The sequence below is a fragment of the Cavia porcellus genome, unplaced genomic scaffold, assembly GCF_034190915.1.
Source record: "Cavia porcellus strain 051 isolate PalLab524CR breed Dunkin Hartley unplaced genomic scaffold, mCavPor4.1 scaffold_2, whole genome shotgun sequence".
Taxonomy (NCBI): domain Eukaryota; kingdom Metazoa; phylum Chordata; class Mammalia; order Rodentia; family Caviidae; genus Cavia; species Cavia porcellus.
Window position 1 is genome coordinate 132,055,198 of NW_026947485.1, and position 25,010 is coordinate 132,080,207.

General features: G+C 40.3%; 1 protein-coding gene across 1 annotated transcript in view; it reads right to left on the reverse strand.

The window, feature by feature from the left end:
• Lix1 (limb and CNS expressed 1) overlaps nucleotides 1–25,010 on the reverse strand; it is a 53,016-nt gene that overhangs the window by 19,962 nt on the left and 8,044 nt on the right. Inside the window, exon 2 of the mRNA XM_003479414.5 lies at nucleotides 12,896–13,059. Coding sequence (XP_003479462.1) covers nucleotides 12,896–13,059 — 164 coding nt within the window. The remainder of the gene's footprint in view (nucleotides 1–12,895; nucleotides 13,060–25,010) is intronic.

Consider the following 25,010-nt stretch of genomic DNA (forward strand, 5'->3'; position numbering starts at 1 on the left):
AAGTGGCCAGCAGACCCAGGAATTCATCTTGTGCTCAGATGCCTTTCTTTTACTGGTGGATTATAAACATTATCATTTCAAAGTCTCCTGCCTAATCTAAAATTAAAGCAAGAAGAAATAAGAGTGACCATGGCATTTCTTGGGAAAGCTTTTTAAAGGAAGTGGTAACCAGCCTGCAAGATGTCCCCAGTGATCCCTGGTGTTTACATCCTTCTGTGTCCTTGCCACACTGCATTATGTTTGGTTTACGTGGCTGGTAGAACATGGTGAAGCTTGCGTATCGGAGACCTTGTGGTTTCCATCTTGGTCCTGCTTTTTGTTCTCTCTTTGATCACTTGTTCAAAGAAAGATCAGCTGTCATGTCATGAGCAGTCCCGTGGAAAGGCACACATGACATGGAACATATCTCCTTCCCATAGCCTTCTGAGTGTGATTAGAAGTTGACCCTCCAGACCCACAGTGTGAGGAAAAAATTTCTGCCATCTATCTGTTACTCAAATGACTAGTATCTAGAATATACAAAGATCTAAAAAAAAAAAATCAGACCCCTCAAATTTGAATACCCAATCCTAAAAATGGGCATCTGAAATGAATAGATGCTTCTCAAATGAAGTCAAATGAAGACGTATAAAAGGCAATATATATATATATATATACACACACACACACACACACATACATAACACGTTCAACATTAGTGGTCATTCGAGAGACGCAAGTTAAAACAATGCTGGGATTTCATCTCCAGAAAGAATGCCTATTATCAAGAAATCAACCAAAAACAAATGTTGGTAAGGTTGTAAGGAAAACTTTTCCACTGTTGGTGGGCGTGTAGACTGGTGCACCCACTGTGGAAATCAGTGTGGAGATTCCTCAAAAAGTAGGACTCAAGGTTGAATTTGACCCAGCTATTCTCCTTCTTAGTATCTTCCTAAAAGAATTAAACGCATCATGCCTCTGTGATATATGCACACTCATGTTTATAATGGCTCAGTGTGTAACAGCTAAATCTTGGAAACAGCCCAAATGCCCATCAACTAATGAATGAATAAAGAAAATCTGAGGTTTTCAAAAAATATAATGTGGTACTATTCTGCCATAAAGAAGTACAAGCTTGAAACATTTCTAGGTAAATGAATACACCTTGAGACCACACTCTTAGGTAAAATGAATTAGACACTCATGTGTAAATGTCACATGGTTTCTCTGGTGTGAGAAACTGAAAGTGCAAATAATGTCCAAAATATGTAATAGCTATTGGGACATCTAAAGAAAATGATCAAATGAGAAGGGGAATAAGGAGGGAGGAGAAGGAAAAAGAAAAGAAAGACTAGAAGGGAAAAATGGAAACAAAGATTTTGTAAATGAAGAGGGAAACAGGCTGAAGGAAGAGGAGGGGAAAGTGAGAAAAAGAAAAATTAAACCACGTGCAGATACAAAAGCTCAATAATGAAGGCTGTCACTGTGTATTTAAACTACATCAGATTTTTTTTAAAAAATAGCTGATGCTTCAGACTGGATCAATCCTTCAGATGACTGCAACTCCCAAAGACAGTTTGACTGCCACCTCCAGGAGACCTTGGAGCAGAATATTCCTAGGTTTTCAGGTAATGGAAATTTGTTATGCTGCAGTAGATAACTATTGCAAAGTCTGTGCTTACAGCAGGTTATTAAGAATTCTCTTATCACACTCTTGGGGTAGTGCTCAATAACCATAATCCTCATTGCTGACAATATGTGCTTAGCACTGCACTAAGCACTTTTATGTTGATTATCATGTTTTATTATTACAACAGTCCTATGAGGTTGGCATTATCCCTATTTTGCAGTTGTAGACATGGAAGCTTAAAGAGGTTACACATCTCAAGGTCATGCAATTTAAATAGTGAACAAAACAAGAATCACACCCAAGTCTGTTTGACTTGAGAGTCCAGATTTTAATTACTATGAGATTTTGCTCTTCATAAAAATGCTCAAGTTGGAAAGAGAGTGGCTATGGAGTGTGGCTCACTTCCCTAAGTCAGTGCACTGCAGACAAAGCTGCAACTCTGATATTTTGTGGGTCATTTGGACATAAGATTCTGAGTGTCTCCTTCAATCCCCACAGGGCAAACTGGACTTCATGCAGAAGAAAAGGCCAAGGAGGATGCACGTGCTGTCGTCAGGAACTGTGCTCACTGAAGGAAATGCGCCGCCGAGCATGTTAATATCTTTCTTCTTCCTACTGTTTTCTTTTTGATCCTCTCCTGGACTGTAGAGAAAGAAGGGCCAACCACGCCTATACCAGAGAGGAAATGTCACCTCCAGGAGGCAGTGTTTCCTTCTGGCTGGATATGAGTTCTTGGTTAAGTACGGAACCAAGAGCTTTGGGATTCTACTACACTGGGTTGATCAATAATTTTAAGAAGTGTCTGGGCTAGCAATTTAGCTCAGTGGCTCAAGTGCTCACCTGGTAAGTGTGAGGTCATGAGTTAGTGTCTGGTAACTCTTTAAGAGTAGAAGTCACTTGCATTAAGCTGTCCCAGCTCTGCTGAATAAGACATCACCTCAAAGCCCAGCTCTTTCTGCCTTCGTATTTTATTTTGGAGTTGAGATCACCAATGAGCTAGCAGCCAGGAGCCCACAGAACACCCTCTGAAGATTTCCACCAAGCCAAGGCCAGGAATTTATACTAATTGTTCAAAAGCTTTAATGTTCAGGATGCAATTGCCTGGGAACCTGTTAAATGGGTATATCTCTGGGTCCTGACTGACTGAATCAGAATCTCTGAAGATGTGTTGTGTTTAATAACCTTTCCAGGGGATACTGAAGCATCTAGGGCTCCTCTAAGAGAAATGCTGCCCCAGCCTCTGTCTTATCTCTATCAGGCAGGGGCAGAATCAGTTTTTGTGGGGTGTGAGGCTTACACAATTTGGGGAACCTTGCTTAAGAAAAGCAGTATAAAGTTACAAGAGAAAGACAGTTATAAATAAGGAGACTATGCTGAAGTTTCTTTATCCTCAGGGTAAATCCACCTCTGCTAACATCAAAAGGCTGACCACTCACTAGAGAAACTGCTTCTACCAAAGGGTCAAGAAAAGCAACATTCAGGGTTTTAAAAGTCCTTTAAGGCAGTTCTTCTAAAACTTGCTGACTTACCTAAGTGAGGTCTCAGGTTTCCTTTCTTCCGTGATAATTTCCCAAGATAATGCCAAGACCCAACCCAGATTAACTGGTGGGCTGTCATCAAGTAAAACAGTAGATAGTCAGTTTTCAGGACTACCAGAAATCCTTAAATTAATTGAAATAAAATCATGGTACTCATGAACATGCGATTTCTATGCCTAATGAGAAATTAGTTATGTTCGCCAGGCATGGTGGCACTTGCCTATAATCCTAGCTACTTGGGAAGCAGGAGGATCATGAGTTCAAGGCTATCTGGACCACATAGTGAGATCCTATCTCAAAATAAAATTTGAAAAACAGTGATAGAGTGCTTGTCTTGCCAAAAAAGTTCTATTATTAATTAGTTCTGATATGCTTTAAAACTATTCACAGATAAGGTTACTGTTTATAGAAACATCTGGTCAAGTCCACACAATTGAGACTGAGCAGTGACTTTCCTGGTAGTCCTCATTTAATTAATTTTTGCCATGCTTTGCATTAAAAAATAGGCAGGACACCTGTGTTCAGTAGTCATTTTACAGCCCATGATCCACTAAACACATACCCCCAACTATGGTGCCTTCTATAGAAAATACGGAAATGTATCAATAAAAGTGACTTTTCTCCAGCCTAAACAAAACTTTCTAGAATCATTTAGACCTGTGTTTTAAAGACTAAGGGAAAAGGTCTTCAGATCCAAAATGTATAAGACCAAAGAAGGTTCACCGTCACCCAAGGCCTATCAGTGGTAGTGTAGAAGGGGCAGGTTTTGAAGAGTCACGTGATGGCAAATGCTGCAAACTGTCCCTATGTGTGAACTTGGTGTTAAAGATGTCAGCCCTCTGGGTTTGGGGATAGGTCAGTGATATTTTGGTGGCATTCTCTCAGCAGTACATGGACTCCAAGGTTTCTACCAAGCTGTGACTTTGCAGTGGTAAAACTAAATAAACTGACTGTGAGAGGTGAGAATTCTTGCCCAAATCCTTTGCTGTTACATCTGTCATTCAGGTGGTTGGGAACATTTTGCTTTTTGCAACATGTAGTCAGAGTCCCAGCAAGTGACTTGCAGGGTTTATGCACATGGCCTGCCAGCTCTGGTCAGTGTCACCAACACCTCGGCTTCATTTTGACAGCAAGCCCTCAGCAAAAAGAATGCTACAAGCCAGGCCCTGCTGCTTTCAAGACCTTGCCGGCCCTGGCCAAAGCACGAACATTTGCATGTGTTCCAATTTATCTAATTATGGATATATTAGCATTTCCCCCTTCCAGATGGTGATGTGAAAAAGGGCAACCGTTGAAACTCAGTCACCCAAGTTAATATTGTGTCTCTCTGTAGGTCAGCCTGGCGGCAAATATGTTAGGAACAATTTAGAGCTCTGTGTGTGCCGGGAATGGGGTCTTTGCTGGGTATGGGGGAGGGTACTGGTCTGGGAGTCCAATTTTCAGAGAAAACTCACCAGTTCCTGTCAACTGAAAGAAACGTTTCAGGCACATGGTGGGTCAGAATGTTATTTTCATAATATAAACCACCTGGCCTCCTCCTCCTTCACCTCTGCTGCAAACGCTATTCTACACACATACCTAGCCCAAAGTAACTGTTACAAACACACGTTGTACTGTGCTCCTCGAGGCTTTTTCCTTCTTTCATTTTTTTCTTTTAATTCTTTTTCCTTTCCCAAGTTAAGGTGAAGACAAGATGAATTGGTCAGGACCCAAGAGTTTGGTTTATTTTTATAGTAGCTTTGATGTAAAGGATTCCATGAGAAGGATGGAAGGGGGTTACAGAGACGGAGACCTGGAGAGAGACTTTTTCCCTTCTCAGCAACTTAGTGAGAAAGTGGTAAATTCTAGAGAAGGCTGGGAGGCTCCTGTGGAGATTGCCCAAGTCTTTCTTTTTACCTCGGCAACTTTTCTAGACTTTCCTTTCACTCCCTCCCACTGTTCTTTTAGGAGGGCAAGTATCTCCATTCACTTTGGTTAATAAGAAACATTGAAGTAGGGAAGGAGGCTGGGAAATAAATCAAAGGTCTCATGAAAACAATATGCACTTCCAATTTCACAGGTAAGTCATTACAATCTGATAATTAGGTGGAGTGACTTTCAAATGGGGTGGGGTTGTAACCTCCCTATCTTAGGGTCTCATTATTTATAAACAGGATGCTTTCCTGGGAGATTTCCAACAGGAAACACCTCCTTGAGAAGTTGTTACACTTCAGAGCATGCAGTACATCTGTGTGTACATACACTGAAGGCTGAGAAGAGGTCACGGATGATTTCAGACAGAAATACTTCACATTAAAACAGCCTTAGTGTTGGGCAACAGTCCCAATCCTATGGGAGGAACCAAGTCTTTATTTGAAATATGGAATGTTAAGGCTGGGTCTTATTTAATTATTGGCAAAGAGAAAATTGTAATTCCATTTAGCTGAATATGTGAATCGATTAAATTTTTTCTTGTGGGGAAAACCTAATTTTATAAACTGGGTTTATTGTGATTTAGACACCCCTGTAATTCTCTGGACTTTGAAAGGGTTTGTGAAGTGTGCTTACTGCCTTAAGTGAAACAAAGTTAAACACCTCTATCTTCTTTTTGGTGGTAAGACCCTTGGAAAAAATACTTTTTCTCGATATTTTCATAGGCAATGGCTTTAGTTTGGAAATCACAATGCCATAATATCCAATAGCCATTAAATGAACTCAGTGCCCCCTTTCAGAGATGAGGCTTTGCAAGGAGTTCAGCTGCTGGGTATACCCTCTCGTTCTCCTGTGTGGCCTTGTGGCACTGTTACACAACACCAAACACTGGTTCTAAATGGGGAAAAAGTCAGTCAATGGTTTGCCTGTGCAAATACTGACTATCTCAACTGCACATGGTGCTTGGCATTAAACAACCAACCCAAGTTGCACCCCTGTGTCTACACCTATGCTTACTTCTGTGAATCAATTCTAACAATAGCAAAATAAGTAAGTGAAAAAGATATAGTACCCACGCTACAAATAAATAAATCAAGCTATCACACCCATATTTTAGCCAGAGGGCCCGTTTTTTAATTTAATCACATTTCACACACATAAATAATCGCAGACGTGTCATACTATATCCAAGGGAATTTTGGCTTTTTTTAAACTCAAAATAAGAGTGTAATTCATTAATTGAAGTCATTTTAGCAGGTTCTCTATGGAAGACCACATCACTGACTTGAAACAGAACTTGAATCACAAACTTTTAAATCCAAACATGAAATAAGATAAAATACTCCAGTTGCCTTTTGAATTTGGAAACAAAAACAGCTGCTGAAACAATGAGTGGCTTTCCTTCTGAGTTCAGAAAGAGGGGAGCCAGACAATGATCTGATGGCCCTCGTGCTGCTCTTATTGTAAAACATGAAAATTACTGCAAGTTTTCATGGTCCTGATTTGTGGCCAGGGGAGGATTAACTAACTGCCTAGACAAAGTGGCAGAAAGAAAGTATGCTCACAAGGCATGCATTCCCACTTAAAGCCTGTAATAGTAGAAGAGGGTTTCTTATATAGAAGACACAAATAACTACTAATGTGCCTCAACAGAACTTTCTGAAAAAAATTTTTATGTCAATAGATTAGTTTTTATTGTTTAGAAATTCAAAAATAAAATCATATGTTCACTTCTTGTTTCCTGCACTGGAGTAATGTGTAAAGGCCTAATCTAAAGGCAGAGTTACAGTTGTTCTTTCTCTTTTTCCTGTCTCTCTGTCTCTCTCTTTCTCTCTGGAGGGTTGTGGTGCACAAAACCCAGTCGTTTGTGTCCACCAGCGCCTTTGACAGGACTGCTTTCTTTTGAGTAATCAAAAGGCTAAAGCTTAGCCTGAATACCACTCTCCTAAAGAATCAATGAGCAAAATTTCTCACAGCTTTTATAAAACTCCCTGAAACTGGAGGGATCAGCCCCACAGTCCAGGCCCATACTCCACGTCAAGTATTTCCAGTGACTTGGCAGTCCTGGAGGTGACGTCCGCGGCTCTGTTAGAAGGCTACTGCTGGCATAATGGTTTCTCCATGTTTCAGCACATGTCTTGGCATTAATAATCCATTGTGAAATGATTTGCAATGCACAGGGGTGACATTTGATTATGTGGAAGGCATTGCAGGAATGAGCGTGGAGGCTCGTATAGGCCAACTGCTGGCAAAAACAGGGAGAAATGTTATATGGTGAAAATGGCCTGGAGGGAGGCTTCTGAGCTGACAAAAGTGTGAGGACGTTGCTTTACGAGAAATTTTCTTTTTTCTCTCTCGGTTTTTCTTTCTCAAATCATATTTTGGAGAGCCAAAATAGGTAAAGAGGCTAGATTTGGCAGCCAACCACCCAAATACATTTTCAAAACATATCTGATTCAGGAAATTCTGGATCTTTTTAAGCAAGGATGTTAACAATCCTCCTGAGAGCCTTAAAATATGATGATTTAAACATAAGTTAAAGGAGACCCTGAAATGATCAGAGAAATCACTCAGACCCCTCCCTGCTGGGAAGTTCGATTTTTCATTTTGTTTTCTGCTTTTTTAAAGAGCCCAAAGTAGATGTTGGAACTACTACCTTAGGGGAAGTCCTATCATTTGGACTCAAAATTTATGACACACTAGGGAAATTCATAATTCTCAGGGTAGTAAAAACAAACACTAGACTTTCTCAGATTCATATTCTCTACATTTATTCATTGATCTGCCAAATGTTTTATATTTTAATTAGATTATAATGAGTACATTTATTATATATATACAAATTAAATGTAGGTCTGTGTGTGAATAAGGCCAAAATTGTTACAGGAATTGATGGCGGGAAAGTTAATATGCTCAGATTAAATCCAGAGAAAAAAATTTTACATCAAATTCATCTACTTTCAATATTTTCACCAAAAATACATTTTCTTTCTAGTCTACAGCCTTGTCGCATTAGGTGGAATACCTTTGCTATGACTACGTATAAAAATTGCAGGCATTAACTTCATTTATTTTTGAGATTTGTTATTCACTCATTTGTGTGTTGGTTTGACAAAATTTATTAGGCACTTACTATAGAAAAACACAGTGCTTGATGTCAGACTCTGTCCCTGAAGAGCTTACATTTTATTGCAAAGATAAAGCATGCAATAAGTAACCTTAGGGCAAGGTAGAAATCATTAAGCACTAGTGGAGAAATAGATAACTGCTTTGGGAAATCAGAGGAGGCAAGAATTTCTGGCAGGGAGATTCAAAGAATGCTCACGGAGAATGTGACATTGTGTGGAGTCCTGAAAGATGGCGCATGAAGAAAAGGGGGCGACCGTTGCCAGAAGTGGGTGACTATGACGGTGGTTGGAAGAGGTCAAGGCATGGGCAATGCATAGTTAGGATAAAGCACCCAGCAACAGCAGAGAGAATTTGGGGAGATACAGCTGGAAGCAAGTTGGACCAGCTGTAGAGTCACTAATGCTTGAGAAAAGGTTTAAACCTTAAGTCACAACCTCGCAGGGAGCCATTCGCCTCTCCCAACACACATTTTTAAACACTATGTCTCCTAGAGTAGTTTTATAGTAAGGGAAGAGTTAGCAAAGATAATACAAAGTTTCTTGATATCCAGAAAGTAGCCCACGTCATGTGTTTGTAATGTAATGATTTGTGTAGTATTCTTATACTCCTGTGACTGCACCCTGTCTCTCACACTTGGTGAGACAAATGTCTTGATTTTGCCTCGATTAAAAAAGTCAAAGGTTTGTCTTTTTATCTTTCCAAAGGCATAGTTTTTGAATTTTGTCAACCAAGTTTGTCATGTTTTGCCCCATTTCATCAACTCTCCTGAAGTCTCCCTAAAGCTTTTTGTGTATTCAATGATTTAAAATACAGACTAATGTGTAAATGCAGAACGCTTTCTCTAAGTCTTACATAGCTATGGCTCTTGTCATGACCCTACTGGCAATGCAGAGGGCCATTTCCATCTGAAAACTTGTGATCTTCTTTAATTTAAAAACGTAAACTGTGTTTATTATTTCTTTTCCTCTATTGTCTTTGGCTCTTCCTAGAACTCTTGTTAATATTCACTTTTATGATTGATTTACCCTGTCGCCAGTACTGTATTCTTCAATCTATCTTTTTGCTTTAAATTCTGAAAAATTTGCCTTATATTTTTAACTTTATTGTGCCTTAGCAATTTCTCTGTCATCTGTATGCACTGATCTATTTGCTCTTCTTTTATTTATTGTTTTTACTGTTCTAATTTGACAAGCACATCTTAACTTCTTATGTCTTGCTTATTCTTTTTTTCCATTTTAGGGATCAATATCCTCTTGAGATTTTCTGAGGATTCCCGCTGTAATATTCTCTTATGCTCTGGGTTATCTGAATTACTTTGGTCATTTGTTTGCCTGGCTTGATCTTATCTTTTGTGGTATTGGCTTTTCTCAAATGTTTGCTGATCTTCAGTTCATTGACATTTCATGGACAAAAAAGCCTATTAGTTTAGGTGGTCAATAAGACCTTTGTCCCTGGGTGAGTGTGTTTGCCTACATGAGAAGGTTTGGGGGTGTTCGGATGAGGGGGGAGGTGTGTTGTTTGGCAGACATCCCCTCGGAAAGCTTAACAACGGAGCCGCAGGCACATGCGAGTTAGAAAGCCTCCTTCTCAGGACTTCCTCTCTGCCCTCTTCTTGCCTTCTCCCTTGGCACTGGTGTCTGGGGTACATCAGCTCTCTTATGAGACCCTCATTCCATAGTTCTCATCAGGCAACTCCCACTCATGAGAGGTCAAAATCCACTGCTGAGAGGAACGTAGCACCTCACCGGCTCCCTGGGTCAGCAATCTTAAAAGCAAGTCTTAGATGAGCCGAACAAAATTACTCCAGAACACCCTCCTGCTCTTTGCATTTGTTTCTCTGGCCCTGGAGTTTGTCAAGCTCTTCTTTACTTTCAAAGCATGTTTCTCTTGTATGTGTTTAGAGTGTGGTACTTTTGAACCTGATGTTTGATTTCACGTTCATCTTTCAGAACTGTCTCAGAGTTCAATTCTTCCTGTGTTGTTATCCTTTCTTGTTGCCCAAGAAATTTACTTATTTTTGAAGTTTACTTATCTTTGACATTTTAAGGCATTTTAGACTAGCACAGAGGAAGAGGAATGTGCTAAGTCCACTATTTTGATTCAGTCTTGAGACTCTGCTGCTGCTGTTTTATTTCCAAGAGAAGTTCATCTTGTTGCTTTTGCCTGATCTCTGCAGGCTCTTCGAGGATGGTATGACTAGTGGTCTCAGTCTTAGTTGTCTTTTCCAGCTTTAATTGTGACTTAGGTGTTTGCAAGCCACTGATGGCAATCAGACTAGAACATGCTTTCTCTTCAACACTAGATAGCCCCTGCTTCTTAAGCCACATTTACAAGAATAGCAGAAAGCCCTTCCAATCCTTGCTGAAGGACAGTGTCCTCATTCTAAGCCACTGTGTTCTCCAATCTTTTGTCACTGAAGCCCGTACTTTCCACTGGAATTACTCCTCTGAAGTTGTCAACGGCCTTGCATTTATCACAGCTCCTGGGTGTACCTCAGTGGACCTCTGCACTGTGGCCCATGCCTGTGCTCTGCATCCTCTGTGTGATGATGTCACATTACTTGGCTTCCATAAACTCCTTCTTCCGCTTCTTTGTCCCTTTCTGGATGATCCTCAGATTTCTTAGAGAAATAATTTTCTTTTTTTTCTCCCCTGGAAACCATTCCTAAGGTAATTTTTTGGATCTTTTTCTTCCCCATACCACACACTGGCAGTGGTACCTGCAGCCATAACTTCAGCTCAGAAAGGTACAGGCACAATTTGCATTGGTCTAGTTTCAGGTGCTATATTCTTCAGCTGGTTGCACATCTCTACCTGGGACTTTCAGGTACTTGACACTGGCTCCATCCTCCTCTTCCGCGTATGTGCTCCTCCTCCTCTTGTTTTTTGCTCAGTGGCTAAACCCAAAGCTACGCTGTCATCCCAGCTCCTGTGCCTATTGATGCTCATTCCCCTTTCCCTCCTCTCATTCGTCTGGCTTTGCAGCTCATCTTCCTGGCACTCATTACTCACTTCCTACTAGCCTCTCTGCCTTTAGCTTTATGTAACTGTAAAGCATCTTCAAGTCAGAGAAACCTTGCTGAAAGACACCTGAATGTAGCACTCACATTCAAGCATTCTGATTTTTCGTACTGTAAAATCCATACTCCTGTGCGAGGTGTGCTGGGCCCTTAGTGTTTGATAAGCAGGTGTAACCATCCTTTCCCAACAGGTCTTGCCCCACAGACTGTTGCTCTCACAATTACAAACATGCCTGTGCTATTTCTTGCTCCTTGCTGTGCACACAGAATTCCTCACACAGAGAATGCCTCTTTTCTTTCCCAACTAGCCAGGATACCCTCAGCTGTACATCTCTACTTGCATTTACACTCCCTAAGCATCCTTTGATTCCTCCTAGGCAGCCTGGGTGAGTGGGTGTGTTTATGAAAGTATGCACTTTCTTCACTGCACAAAGGATTTGTTACAGTGGAAAACAGGCACATCAGGTAACGATAAAACCAATGAGCCAGGCACTAAATTCAAAGGGAGAGTAAAGATAAAAATATAAACAATACCAGCTATGATGACAGTCTTAAAAATGATTGATTTTAAGTTCTCTCGATTTACACTGCAAAGAGCTACACTAAAATTTGCCTTGGGGTTCTTAGTTGTCAAAGCTAAGAGATAACTTGATTGTTTATGAGTTTCATAATGTCCCTAAACTATAAATAAAACATCTTTTTAAGGTACTAAAGATAGAGAGATAGTTTATTGCATTAATGAGGTACTTTAGAAGGGAGCTGCTCAATCCAGAAGTTCTCCACTTTGTGCTTTCACTAACCTTTAGATATCATTTTGTTTATTACCAAGTCTTTTGTACACTGATTTCCTCAAGGTATGCATCATGTCCTCAGGCTTGATATTTTCCTGTTACTCAGTGAGAATTTGATTCATACGTTGGGTAAGCAGATATTGATGGTAATGTAAGTAAGTGCTTTGTGTAAGTTGGTATATGATGAGAAATGTATTGTCCTTTACACCCCATCATAAATATTGAACAAACTGAAAGAGTCTTTGTAATTATAAAAACAGTATTTGGAGTACTTATGATGTACCAGATATTATGCTAAACACATTAGTACATGTGACTTCATATGACTTAGTTCATATGACTTCCAGCCAATCCTGTGAACATCAGTTCTCAGTTCAAAGAGAAGCAAAGTTAAGTGAGAGAACGTGAGTCAGTTTCGCCAGGGTAGACAGGGGATGGAAGAGAATGTGAGTTTAGCACGCGTGATTAATCAAACCCTGGGATGCCCTGCACTTCGCTGCTGGTTCATGCTTTGATGTGTGGTAGATGGGTCAAAGTAATTAACATTTGACTTCAAAATTTGCAAAAGTAGAGATTCTACTGATAGAAGGGCTTTGCCATCACTTCCCTGTACGGTCAGTTTTAGTCAAAAAAAATTTTTTTTAAAGAAAAGACCAACAGCTAACTGCAAAATAAAACACTGTACTCTAAAATTCACTTTCCATACAGTAATATCAGGGCACATCCTCATACAACACACCTCCATTTTTAAAAACTGGGACATTTACCTCATTTTCTGGTATACATGATAAAATGTGACGTAACTTTGTTCCTTGCATCCAAGACAATTTAGCACTCTAAGGATTTGTTCTGTTTTAACCCAGTTTCCTTCACTGAGGAACTGACAGCTGCTTCTTACCTGAAAGTTGCCAAAGCAGCTCCCTCCTGGGAGAGTCACATAACTCACGAAGGGCGGCCCTGCAGAGGGCAGAGACTCATAGACTACCACGCCCTCGCTGGGGAAGGCTGTCTTCTGCTGCTGCTTGCTTTCCCAGAATTCCTGTAACATCGATACAACATTCACTGAAAAAGACAAGAAACATCATAAATTATTAAAGATGGATTTACCCTGGCCGAAACCACTCTCATTCTGTAACCTGGCAGTTTCAGTTTAAGCACCAAATGTGTATAGTGGGGCTGCTTTCAGCTATGAAAGAATATACTTCATTCAAACACATTGAAAGTATTTAAAAATATATCATTTTAATGCACATGTATATATTTCCTAATGAGTAACACTTGAGTGATTTTGGCACTCCAACAATATTGTATCATATCAAATTGTTTTTACAAATTAATTTTTAATATCAAATTTAAAAGTCCCACTCTTGCATCTTTGAAAATTTGCCTTAGGAGACCATCTAGAACAGTAAAAAGTCTCTGGTCCCATTGCTCTTGGACTCTAAAACCTGAAAAACCAAAGCCAAATTGTGAAGTAAAGATGTAAGCAATGTAATTTTAATCTGGATTTACGTTTATAAGATTTACAGGGAGAAACTAAGGAAGACAAATCATTGCGCTCCCTCTACCCCAATCTAAAGGAGGATGAAAGGGAATTGTAAAGTAAGCAGGAGGCTGGAAAAAGTCATCAGTGAGACTAGTAACTTGGAGACCTTGTTAAGGACAAGGTCTGTTAGATGACTTCAGAGAACGGCAATGGCTGGAGCCATGTGTTTTAGATTAAATGACCTGTGATAGCCTGCAGAAGTTCCAGATCAAATTAGGTTGGTTTGTTTATCCTGTACTGCAAATTGAATTGTGGAAATTAACAAGGATAATAGAATTGTAGAGTCAAAAGTGACCTTGTGGGTCACGTAGGCAAAGCTCTTCCTGGTGCTGGGATTGGTTTCCAGTCCTCCTGACAGCTGCCTGTCTGGCCGGTACCAGGAACACTGAAGCAGCCTGTTTCGACTTGGAATGGTTCTGTGGGAAGATGAGCTGAAATCTGCTCTCCTGTAAGGTTCATGCAAGGCACTCTAGTTCTAATTTCCAGGGCTTCATTTACCTCCTTAACCTCTTGAGAGCCCACATATCTGAAAACAGCCTAGGACATCTGTTGTTTTGGCCTATCTGGTGTTTGCGCACCCTCTTGTGTGAAAAGAGGTGAAGTGTCGTGTAGTCTCCAGCAATGAGACTGTGATTTGGTCAAAGTCGAGTCATTCAGAGGCAATGAGACTAAGACTTTTGTTGGAAATTCCCATTTACGACTAGAGTACTGTGGGGATCGGTGTAAGTTTGGCACTGGCTGGTCAAGAAAGAAAGTTGGCTTGTGAAGAATGTGCATATAAAGCAGTGCAGGGAGGTGGAAAGAGACAAGTTCTGATGACACAAGATTCCAGCTTTGCACAAATTCAGAATCCTTGATTGACTCTGAGTTATATCGAACAATTTAGTCTGCTTCTCTGTTAAGTCTCCTTGACCTGGCATCTCTTGTTTGCCTATGACAGTACAGTAACACAGACAGCTCTCAGATTTCCAGATAGTTTTGCTTCTTTCAAACTTTGTGTGTGTGTGTGTGTGTTTGCATCATTGTGTTTATGCTTTTTGTCATTATTCTATATATATTTTTGTATGTGCTTCAAGCTAGAGGGTACTGATATTTTCTGAGTTTTATATGGAAGCAAAAACATTGCACAACCACTTTGCAATCTGTTTACCAGAGCACTGGGCTCCTGCACCTCCCTCCTAGGTCACCCATCAGCTTCTGAGGTGCAATGCGGGTAAATCCTGGAGACGCTCAAGAAATTAGATGCTTGTATCTATGAAAGAAACTGCAGCGTTTGGTATTTAAGAAGTATTGAGGAAATAAACTTAGAAAATTGAAGCCTATCAGAAGTGATAATAGAATTAATCAAAACATATCGGAAGGGTCAAGTTGAGAATTGACTGTTAACAGAGTTTTGACTTGTTTAAAAATATTCAAAATGGTATTTCTAGCAGTTGATGTAACTCTGAATAGAATTAGAACTTTTATATTCTCCACCATATTTTATTCCTATCGTCCTTCTCCATTCAGTTCTGAGAAGACAAAGATTTATGAGCTGGCCAATTAGAATCTGCACTTGAAGTTAATCTTCAAAATTCAGCAGAGATCTTCTGAAAGTTGAAACCTGACAGTAAAGCAAGTGTTGCTCTGCTGGCCAGCAAGGGCCGTTAGCTTCCCATCTGAAGTCAGTTCATTGTTGAGTGACATTTGGTTAAGAAATGGAGTAGGAAATTGAGGACTTACAATTATCTAGGTAAAATGAACACTAGGATTTTGGCACATAACAACTATTTGGATTAAAGAGGTTGAAGGTACATTCCAAGTAAGATTTCTGCATGAATAAAAGCAGTAGGTAAGAGTTTTTCATTTTGCAACCTTGGAGGATTTCTTTGATGGCCCTACGAATGTCATCACCTTTAAAGAGTGAAACATATGTACATACAACACACAATCCATCTTTCTATCTCTATCTCCTCTTGATGACTGGAAAACCAGATGAATGGAGTGCAGAGGGAAGAAGGCCAGCTTGCTGTCTGAAATTCCAGAGGTCAATATATCAGAGGATGCTCTAGGAACCACTGCTTCTTTATTTTTGTAAGGTAGCATAAGCAAAGCTTATAGACAATCGCATAGTAAATGTGAGCAGAGAGCCAAGCACTGCTGAAATAAGCTAGCCAAGTTGAGTTTGGGCCTCGATACAGGCTTAGTCTCCAAGTGCATGCAGTCAATGAATCTGCCTTCCATACTAGAATAAATTAGAACCGCCAAGTATATGAGCTCCACCCCTATATCTAGGCATTCATCTGCACAACTGCCCAACTCTACCTAACTTCCCACAGGCTCAGATGATTTGTGCTGCTTCTCTTGGACACTGTCCTCTTAATCAAGCTCTTGGCCTATTTTTAAATGATTCCTCTGCATTTGTTCATTCCCAGTAGCCATAAATATGCTTTAGATTATGAATGAATGAATGAATGAATGAATGAATGAATCAATCAATCAATCAATCAATCAATTAAATGAGACAATCTAGGAGCTATTTTGGGATACAGGTTATTAAAATTTTTCCATTATAGTCAGACTGCTAGAACGAATATTATATGACTACTTTTGTTTCCTTAGATTCCATTGGTGCACAAATTCCAGGAAGAGAAAAGTCAGCACCTCCCAAGAATTGGCCGTCCTGGGACTGGGAGGACCCAGCAAAAAGTCAACTAGCTAGCCTTCCTGGCAAGCCACACAAGCTGCTGCGTACGTTCCAGGAAGAAAGAAATCAGATAGCACCTCCTGAGAGCCTACTGGCACAAGGGCTGAGTATCAATGCCCCTCTCCTTCCCAAGCAACCAGTGAGTTTGCAGGACAGGCTGAGTTGATAGCAACAAAGGTACATAAAGCAATGCTTGTATTGTTTGGTTGATTATTCAGGCCTTGGGTCAGTGGTCTGAGCATCTCTTGGGAGGATGACAGTATGCAATATAGCAAATATGGGGATTTCTTTCTATCTTGTCTTTGAAGTTCAGTATTGTTCTCATGTTTTGCATTGTTCTGATTAGTTGTTTTGCTTTATTCAATATTCTGTTTTGATTGGTTTTATTTATGTTTTATTTTTGGTTTGATTTTGCTATACCTGATGGAATGGATAACCATTAGGAAGATAACAACATATACTATGGTAGCTATTGTTGGTTTTCCTCGAATCCTGCTTTGAAGTTCTGTACCAGTTTTGCTGCTTTGTTTCAATTGGCTTTGCTCTGTTTTGTTTGGTTGGATTTTATTATCTTTAAAATTAAGGAAAAATAAAACAAAAACACCCACCTCATTTTCCAGGGGAAATGATGCTATTCACACATACACACACACACACAAAGAAACAAAAAAGAACAAATGCAAAAACAAAACAGAAAGCTAGAAAGGAAAAATCACCCACAATTCTACTGATCTCATCTCCCAGAAAAAATCTCTGTGATCATTAAAAAAAAATCCATCGGTATTTAACCCACCACAATCTGACTTTTTCCTTCTGTATTACTCCACCAAAACTACTTTAACAAGTAACACCAATTTCTAATTTTCAGACCTTAGTCTCCTCTTAGCTGCATTTGATAGTTATTCTTTAATGTCCACTGCTTTGTTCTTTAAAAATACTCTTTATTCTTTAGAAATTCTCATCTAAGCTTTTCTGGCACTATTTCTCCCTTTTCAGTTCTCTCTCTCTAAGTATTTCCTCTGCTTTCTCCCATGGGTTTTTCTTCTTCTGTTCATTCCTCATGCTAGTTTCTGGGAGAATCTTGTCTTATTTTTTCTCGCTTATTTTTCTACTTCTGTCCTTGAAATTTCTGTGATACTGTATACCATAACATGCAGACAGTTCCCAAACTCTTCTCCAAAGTGTGACCCCAACATTGCCTGTAGGGACTTCCATTTGAACAGTGTTGCACAAATTCAGTACATTTTAAAACTCAAGTCACTGTATTTTCCATAAGGTCATCACTGTCTTCTGAATTATTTTCCTTCCTTTTGTATTTCTTGGATAGTGATATTATCATCTACACGGTCATCTAAATCAGAAACACAAGAGGAAATTTACATTTCACTTCTTCTTTCCATTTTATAAATGCTCACATTTTGTCAGTTCCATATTCCTGATGTCTCCACAGACATGACTGCGTCTCAGTCCATCTTGCCACTGCTGCACTGGCTCACACACGTGTGCCACCGTGCATAAATCCTTTGTTGGTTCCTTCATTACCTGGAGAATAAACAACTCCTGGAAAGGCATAGAAGACCGTGTGTCTTGGTACACTCCTTTATTCTTAAACTTCTTTCCCCAAGTTCAACCTCCAGGCTTCTCCTCCCCCATGTTTCTTACAGGACTGGCAAGACTCGTACATCTTTCATCCTTTTGGAAATGCCCTCCTTTCCACGGTCTGCTTGTTCTCAGATGGCACCTACTCAGTTAATCAAGACACATCTTTATTATGAACTCATGAACAATGGAAACAAAAACAAAATAATCGCTAAGCTCTTGCCACCTCAAGTGCAGTCAGTCCCCTGAGCCTTATCCTGGACATCACTTGGTGACTCCTTAGAAATGCAGGACCTCGAGCCTTACCCGAGGCATACTGAACCAGCTCTTCATTTTAAAAGGATTTGCAGTCGTAGAATAATGTGCAATTGTAGGCACATCAAAGTTTGAGAAATCCTGTTGTAGGAAGAAGTGGCTACTCAACTCCCTGTTCATGTACTTATTACATGGCAACTACTATGCATTTTCTCATTTATTCCTTACAGCACCCCACTGAATAAAATTATCACATACAACTTATAAATGATTAATAATAGAAGCTCAAGATACAATTACATGGCTATAAAGTCTAAACCTAACCTAGATCTGTGTGTTTAGTCTGTGCTCTTTGCTTATCCCAAGATACTCTCTACTATAATGGAACTTCAGTCATTGTCATGCCTACCTACCTCTGCTAGTGATGTCACTGATTCTAGCGCAGAGATGCCTTACTAAACGAGCATGTTCTGTTCGTTCATGTGGATAGGCATCCTTATAACAACCTCCAGCAGTACTCCATCACAGCTTAAAGGAATGGTATAAATATCCCCAACTGTGTGAATAAGAGGGGCCTCCTGTTCCTGTCTCTTCTTTCAAGGAAAGGTGGATGAAGAAAGGACCTCAAGAGGAAAAAAAGGAAATGACTAAGTCCTGCAGAGGAGCTTGATGAGGCTTTTCAGGTGGAGGGTATGAGTGAAAGGCAAGGTCCAGGTCTGATGTGGTTTCTCCTGTGGGCCAGGAAGCTGGAGTGTAGAACACATCATTTATAGCTGTGTATTACCACACAGCTATAAATGTTCCTACTCTCTGTCAGTGGACATTAAAGAATAAGGATTTTACCTACAACCAGGACAAAATAAATGTGTCATCCAGTAAATGTGTCCACCAGACATGAGGGTGGTAGCGATCCTTAGCTGGAGGCTTGGAGGAAGCCCTCAGGGCAAAACCTGGCTGAAGCCGGCAACAAGATAAATCAAATAGTACTTTTGGTGTAACATTCAACATGGTCCATCTTTGGTTTTGCGTGTGTCATGGAAACCAGTGTGTGATTAAATTTCTATAAAGAAATAGAACATCAAATGGCTGAGGCTGGGGTTATGATCAAATTTCTTAATCCAGTGCCCTGCTTAGAATTCAGAAGTTTTGAATATTTTGGGTATCAACAAGAAGACAATTTGCTGCATAGTTTATAGATATTAGTATGGCTATTTACTTCTTTCAGCTTTGAAATTTGAACATGCCTGAGCTCTCGGAGTAGCAATTAAGTCTCCCAAAAAATCTCTTATAAGTGAAGTTTACATTTTTTTCTCCTCAGCTTTCCTTTTTTATAATAAAGGCTTTCCCAGCTAACCAAGAGCGACATCTACAATGCGCCCCACCTTGGCTTGACCGTCTCCAGCAGAAATTCTCCATGAGTCACATCCAGGACATTCTCTTTACTTGTCATCAAACACCTGGTACTTCTTTGTTATCTGCCTCAGTTGAAATTCTCCCTCCTACCTTGACTGTTTTTTGTATCTCTCCCCTTCCTCCTTCCATCCAATTTATTCCACACATCAGAGGAAACACCTCCTTCTCCACTATCCTTCACTCACCGCTTTCAGCCAGTAGGCTCCCCTTTTCTGAGCTCCGATTCCATTAGCTGCTCTGTGACTTAGCACTTAATCTCCTATAAACCATGCTAATAAAATGGATATGGTACTCTTAGCTAAATTTATCAAGTCAGACTTGACTCAACGTCCTTCTGGCCAGAGGAATGAAACAACTTGTGGTGATAATTCATCTCGTAGAATACAGTTTTCTGTTACTTAACTCACAGCAGACTGTGGGATTCTAAAAGGCAGAGACTCTGATTCACTCTTATCTGTAGCCTCTGTGGTATCCACTCAGAGTTATTCACCTGGAAGCAGTTCTTAAATTATTTGGGATCCAACCACACTCCAGTCCAAACACTGTAGTGCAACCGAATGAGTGAGTGGGTTGGTGAAGTTTACTAAAATGCATGGAGAGGTCAGGATTTTCTTCTGTGACTGGAATTTTCATGCATGAACCTCCTTGGTGTCCACACAGGTTAAGTGTGATGGTGGCAACCATGCCCTAACTGGGGAAGACAGAGGGTGCAAAAAAAGATGAAGTCCAGTCAGAGTAGACATGTGATCGCTGGCTGCTTGTTTGCCTGGGTTGCATTTTTATAGTAATTATGGCTTAGCCCTAAATGGGGATGGTAGCACATCTGCCTTGGAAGCCACCTCCGATTTACGTGGACTTCCTGGAGTGCGCTGTTGAAAAGGATTTAAAAATAGTTTCTGGGATCAGTACAACAGCAAACCATAATTAACCAACAATGTGGCACAGACAGAGTCTGTGTCTCAGCCCTGAGCTTAATAATATGAAGTAATAAAGAAGTTTACGACAGGTCTCTGCCCACAGAGATTTACGATCTGACTGGAAAAATAATACATTCATCATATAATTAGTGAAAATATTAGAGTGCTAAATTGTAGGACAGAGGTGATGTTAAAGAAATATTTAAAGCTTTTACATTTGTGGCCCAGTAATTACATAATGCAAGCGGGAACGTAGATGAATGTGGGCTGAGTATCAGGAAAAAGCTAGATAGGAGGCAAACCTGAGCAGAGCTCTTCCCAGAGGAGGGAGGTTTAGACAGGTGTGGGGGAAGGAGAGAACACTCCAGGGAGTGAAGGTGGCATTAAACAGGAGTAAGAGAAATAATTATGCCACCTCCACAGAACTGCGTAAGGAGTGAAAAAATTCAGAAGATGATTCCCTGCAGTGTGACACATTGCCATGTTGGTTACTTTGATTAACGTAACTGGGGAGTGCAGGCAGAGCTCTGAGCTCTCCGAGCTCTGTTTGTCTGCCTAAAGATGGGTCCTGCCCCCCCCCAACACCTATCTTATCACAGGAGAGAAGATTGAAGGTTGATAACAAGTCCACACAAACTGTCACCTGTTCTTTTAGGATTGCTCTAAGATGACTTTCACTACCAGAGACACTATTATTTGGAAAAAAAAAAAAAACAACTAGCGTTTATTCACTGTATATTTCCTCTCTACTCCTCCCATAACTCTTGTCTCCACCACCCCTAGAAACCCCAAGCCACTCTTTCTTTCCATAACTCAGAATGCTATGTTAGCTTGACAATCTGACCCTTCTTTGAGTCTCACATTTTGTGAGAACCCTTTATATACATATATCATGAAATACGTTTTCCCCTGTTAACCTGTCTCACGTCAGTGTAGTGTGTAGCCACTGCATGGAACCCTTCCCACCATGCAAAGGGTGGTAAAGAAGCTAGGTTTTGGTCTCATATAGGCATGACAGGAAAGGCTGCTTTTGGGAAACTTAGCTTCTTTCAGTAATTATAAGTAACTCCATTACACTACTAGGAGACGACTCCATGGGTAACTCTATGTAGCCAAGTAGGAGACAAAGTCAGAAACCCAGAATCCTTTGCCTTTTGCCCTTGCCTGGGTTGCTGTGCAGGTTGTTGTTGGTGATTGGTAGCTTCACTTGTTAAAGGGTAGAGTCACCAGGCTGGGCCCAGACACTTACAGAGAGCACACAGTTGCTGTTGTATAAATGGGAGCCCAAGCAGACCAGTTCCCTGAGAGGAGCTTGAGTACCGAAATCCATGAGAACTGGGTAGGAGATGAAGCAAGCAAAAGAGTACCTTTCTATAGCCTGGTAAAAGCCTGACGCTTGTTCCAAGAAAGATGTCAATAACTGGACACTCAAAGAGTTTTATCCTAAAAATATATATTTTATATTTCCACAAGTTGGCCATGATGGAGATACCCATCGGGATCTGCTTTTCCATATAGATGGTTGGAGATATTGAGAGTTTAAATATCCAGTAACTTACAGAGTATGTTGTAAAAGAGTCCTTAGTTGGCCCCAGTTCACATACAATCAAATGTGTACTATGTCTTATCTCTCCATTTTTTGTCCACCGATGAGCACTTCATTGAAGTGAAGAGCTTGTCCTCTAGAGTCAAACTGCCTGGGTTTGAATCCCATCTGTGCATCTGACTGCTCTGTGCTTCCCTTCCTCATCTATGGACTGTACAACCCACATCCCAGAGCTGCTGTGAGACTTTGAATGGAAAGCGCTCGCAATGAGGCTCACACATGGTGAGTACTGGAGTGTTAACATTATTTGTGATTAGATACAGTGAAGAAAGGCATGATTATATGTTTGCATGCTGCATCTTTGAAAGCAACTATTCCTGGCTTGGAAACCATAGCATTAAGTATTCTAAAAATAACCCATAAGTCTGAAAGTTCTCTAATTGAACACATCATGTTATTTATTTCCAAGATAGATAAAGAGTTCAGCGATGGAAACAGAAAGCTCTTTTGATAACATTTTCTGTTAAAGTCAAAGTTCCATAATAGTCAGAAAATAAGTGGAATGTTACATGTCACAAGATCTCAAAAATATGGATTTTTATTCCAATTTTGCACTTTATTTTTTTTCACACAGGGTCTTCCTATGTTGCCAAGCGAGTCTCAAACTTGGGATTTTTTTTTTTTTTTTTTTTTTTTTGCCTTACCCTCTCCATAGTCAATTTTTCACTTTCTAATTGGTAAGGCAAAGGCAATGGCCCTGCTCTAGGCCAACTACAGAGGGGAATTAACTTCTATTTTAAATTAATGTTCAGTCACTGGATTTGCCCCGTGAAAATAGAAATAGTGTGTTTCCCTCCCATTTTAGTTGCCTAAATCTTATCTAAACTCTACATAAAAGGTTAGTCATTTGTCTGTAAAAAAGGAGGATGTTAAAAACTTGTCATACATCAGAAAAGAATCAGTTTCTTTAAGCCTTACATAAGAAGCAATTCTAGGTGAGTAAAAGTTCCCTTGCTAAAAACAATTAAAAGACACATTGGAAAGGCTGCCATTTAAGGATAGATCATTAAGAGATTTTCAAAATGATTAACATATTTTCAAATTGATTCTCCACCTCCAAACAGATGGATTTATGCTATGTAATATTTTAATATGACCTTTAATTAAATTACCTTTGGCAGGTGTTGTTTTAAATAAATAATTAAATAAAGTTAATTAGCAGTTCAATCATGTGTACCTTATTTTTACCAATTTGTTTTATTAATTTTGCTAAGGAAAAGCGGGAAAAGAACCCCCATACAATGTGAAGGAAAGACTCGAGACTGGATACTGATTTTTCATTTAAGCAAACTAGGTTGAAAACTGGAATGCCCGGGCCTTGGGCCAGGCCTGGCAGAACACAGAACACTGACCAGTCAGCTGTGCTGGCCGTCTTCCTCTTGTGTCCTCAACTTTTGCTTTCATCAGGTGGATCTCATGGACACAGCTTGTGTGTCTGGGAGGACGTGCGGGAATCCTGGCCCCTTTTGCTTTTGTGTGTCCCCCTTTGAAGGTGGCTGCAGACGCACAGTGGGACACAGGCCACTTGGAGTCCTGCTTTGTTCCCAGGAGAGGGAATCTCCTCTGCTTGTGCTTTCTAGTCCTGTCAGCTCCTTCGGCAGCTGGGAAGCGAGTTATTTCTTCTTTTGTTTGCCTTTTTCTCTTCTTTCACCTCTGCCCCCTCCCTTACACATTTTTCCAAGGGAACTATGGTCCTTGGGTTGTTTTCCCAAGGCAACTTCTCAGGAGGTTCCACAAAATATGCAAAAAGAATATTCATTCTTTTTGGTTTAATTTCACCTGTGGAATTTGAAACTACTGACCTATAAATCATTTGTGGAAGAAATTAAACGAACACCTATTTTATGTATATTTGCAAGCACAATGAGGAGAGGAGGAAGACCACAAAGCAGCAAGAAGGAATCACAGAGACAAATAAAAATAAACAGCCATTAAGTACACTACACTTAGCAGCAGCAGCATGCCTGAGTTCACATGTGTGGGCTATGTGTGCACCATGGTCAGGTGATGTCATCCAGGCTCAAAAGCTGCATCAAATAAAAACCTGATGCAACCTACTTAATCAATCTGGAAGTATATATCTTTCCCATGACCCACTGAGCACTGGGATTGCACTATATTTTAAAAAAAGAGTTTGTAGGACTATAGATTTTATATAACTAACCAAGGGTTAGTCAGCTGGTTGCTTGGGTTGATCAGTTCTGCTTTGTTCAAATGACCAGATCTGGATAAACGTGGCTGTAGATATATAATGTATTTTCTTGCTCTGGAAGTGGTGATTACAGGAATGCTCTGCGATACTTGCTGTGGCTATCTGAGGAGGTGTATGTACAAGAAACAGACTTTGGCTCTAAAGAGCGTGGTGCATGATCCTTGGTGATCCACAGCTGCAGACAGATCTTGAGGACGAATGTAATGATGGGTAAGTCAAGCGACTGTGCTGACACAGTGTGTAGGATGATTCTGCACCACTGTATTATATATAGCCTGCTGGAGGTCTCCTCTGGCTGAGTGGCCCGAGGTGACCTCTTCCTCCATGCTCCCTTCTATTTGGCTGTCAACTTGTTCCTGCATGCAATTAGCCCGTGAAAATGTTGGCACTAGATGAATAGCTTAGAAAAGCCCTGGCAAAAAGTGGGCATCCGGATGAGTACACACTTCTCAGATGAAGAAATACAAACGGCAAATAAATACATGAAAAAATGTTCATCATCATTAGTCATTAGAGAAATGCAAATTAAAACCACACTGAGATTTCATCTCACTCCTGAAAGAATGGCCAGGATCAAGAAAACCACCAACAACAAATGCTGGAGAGGCTGTGGGGGAAAAGGAACTCTCCTGCACTGTTGGTGGGAGTGTAGACTGGTGCAACCATTGTGGAGGTCAGTCTGGAGATTTCTCAGAAAGCTGGGACTGGAAGCACCATTTGACCCAGCTATTCCACTCCTAGGCATATTCCCAGAAGAACTGAAAGCATCATACCACAGT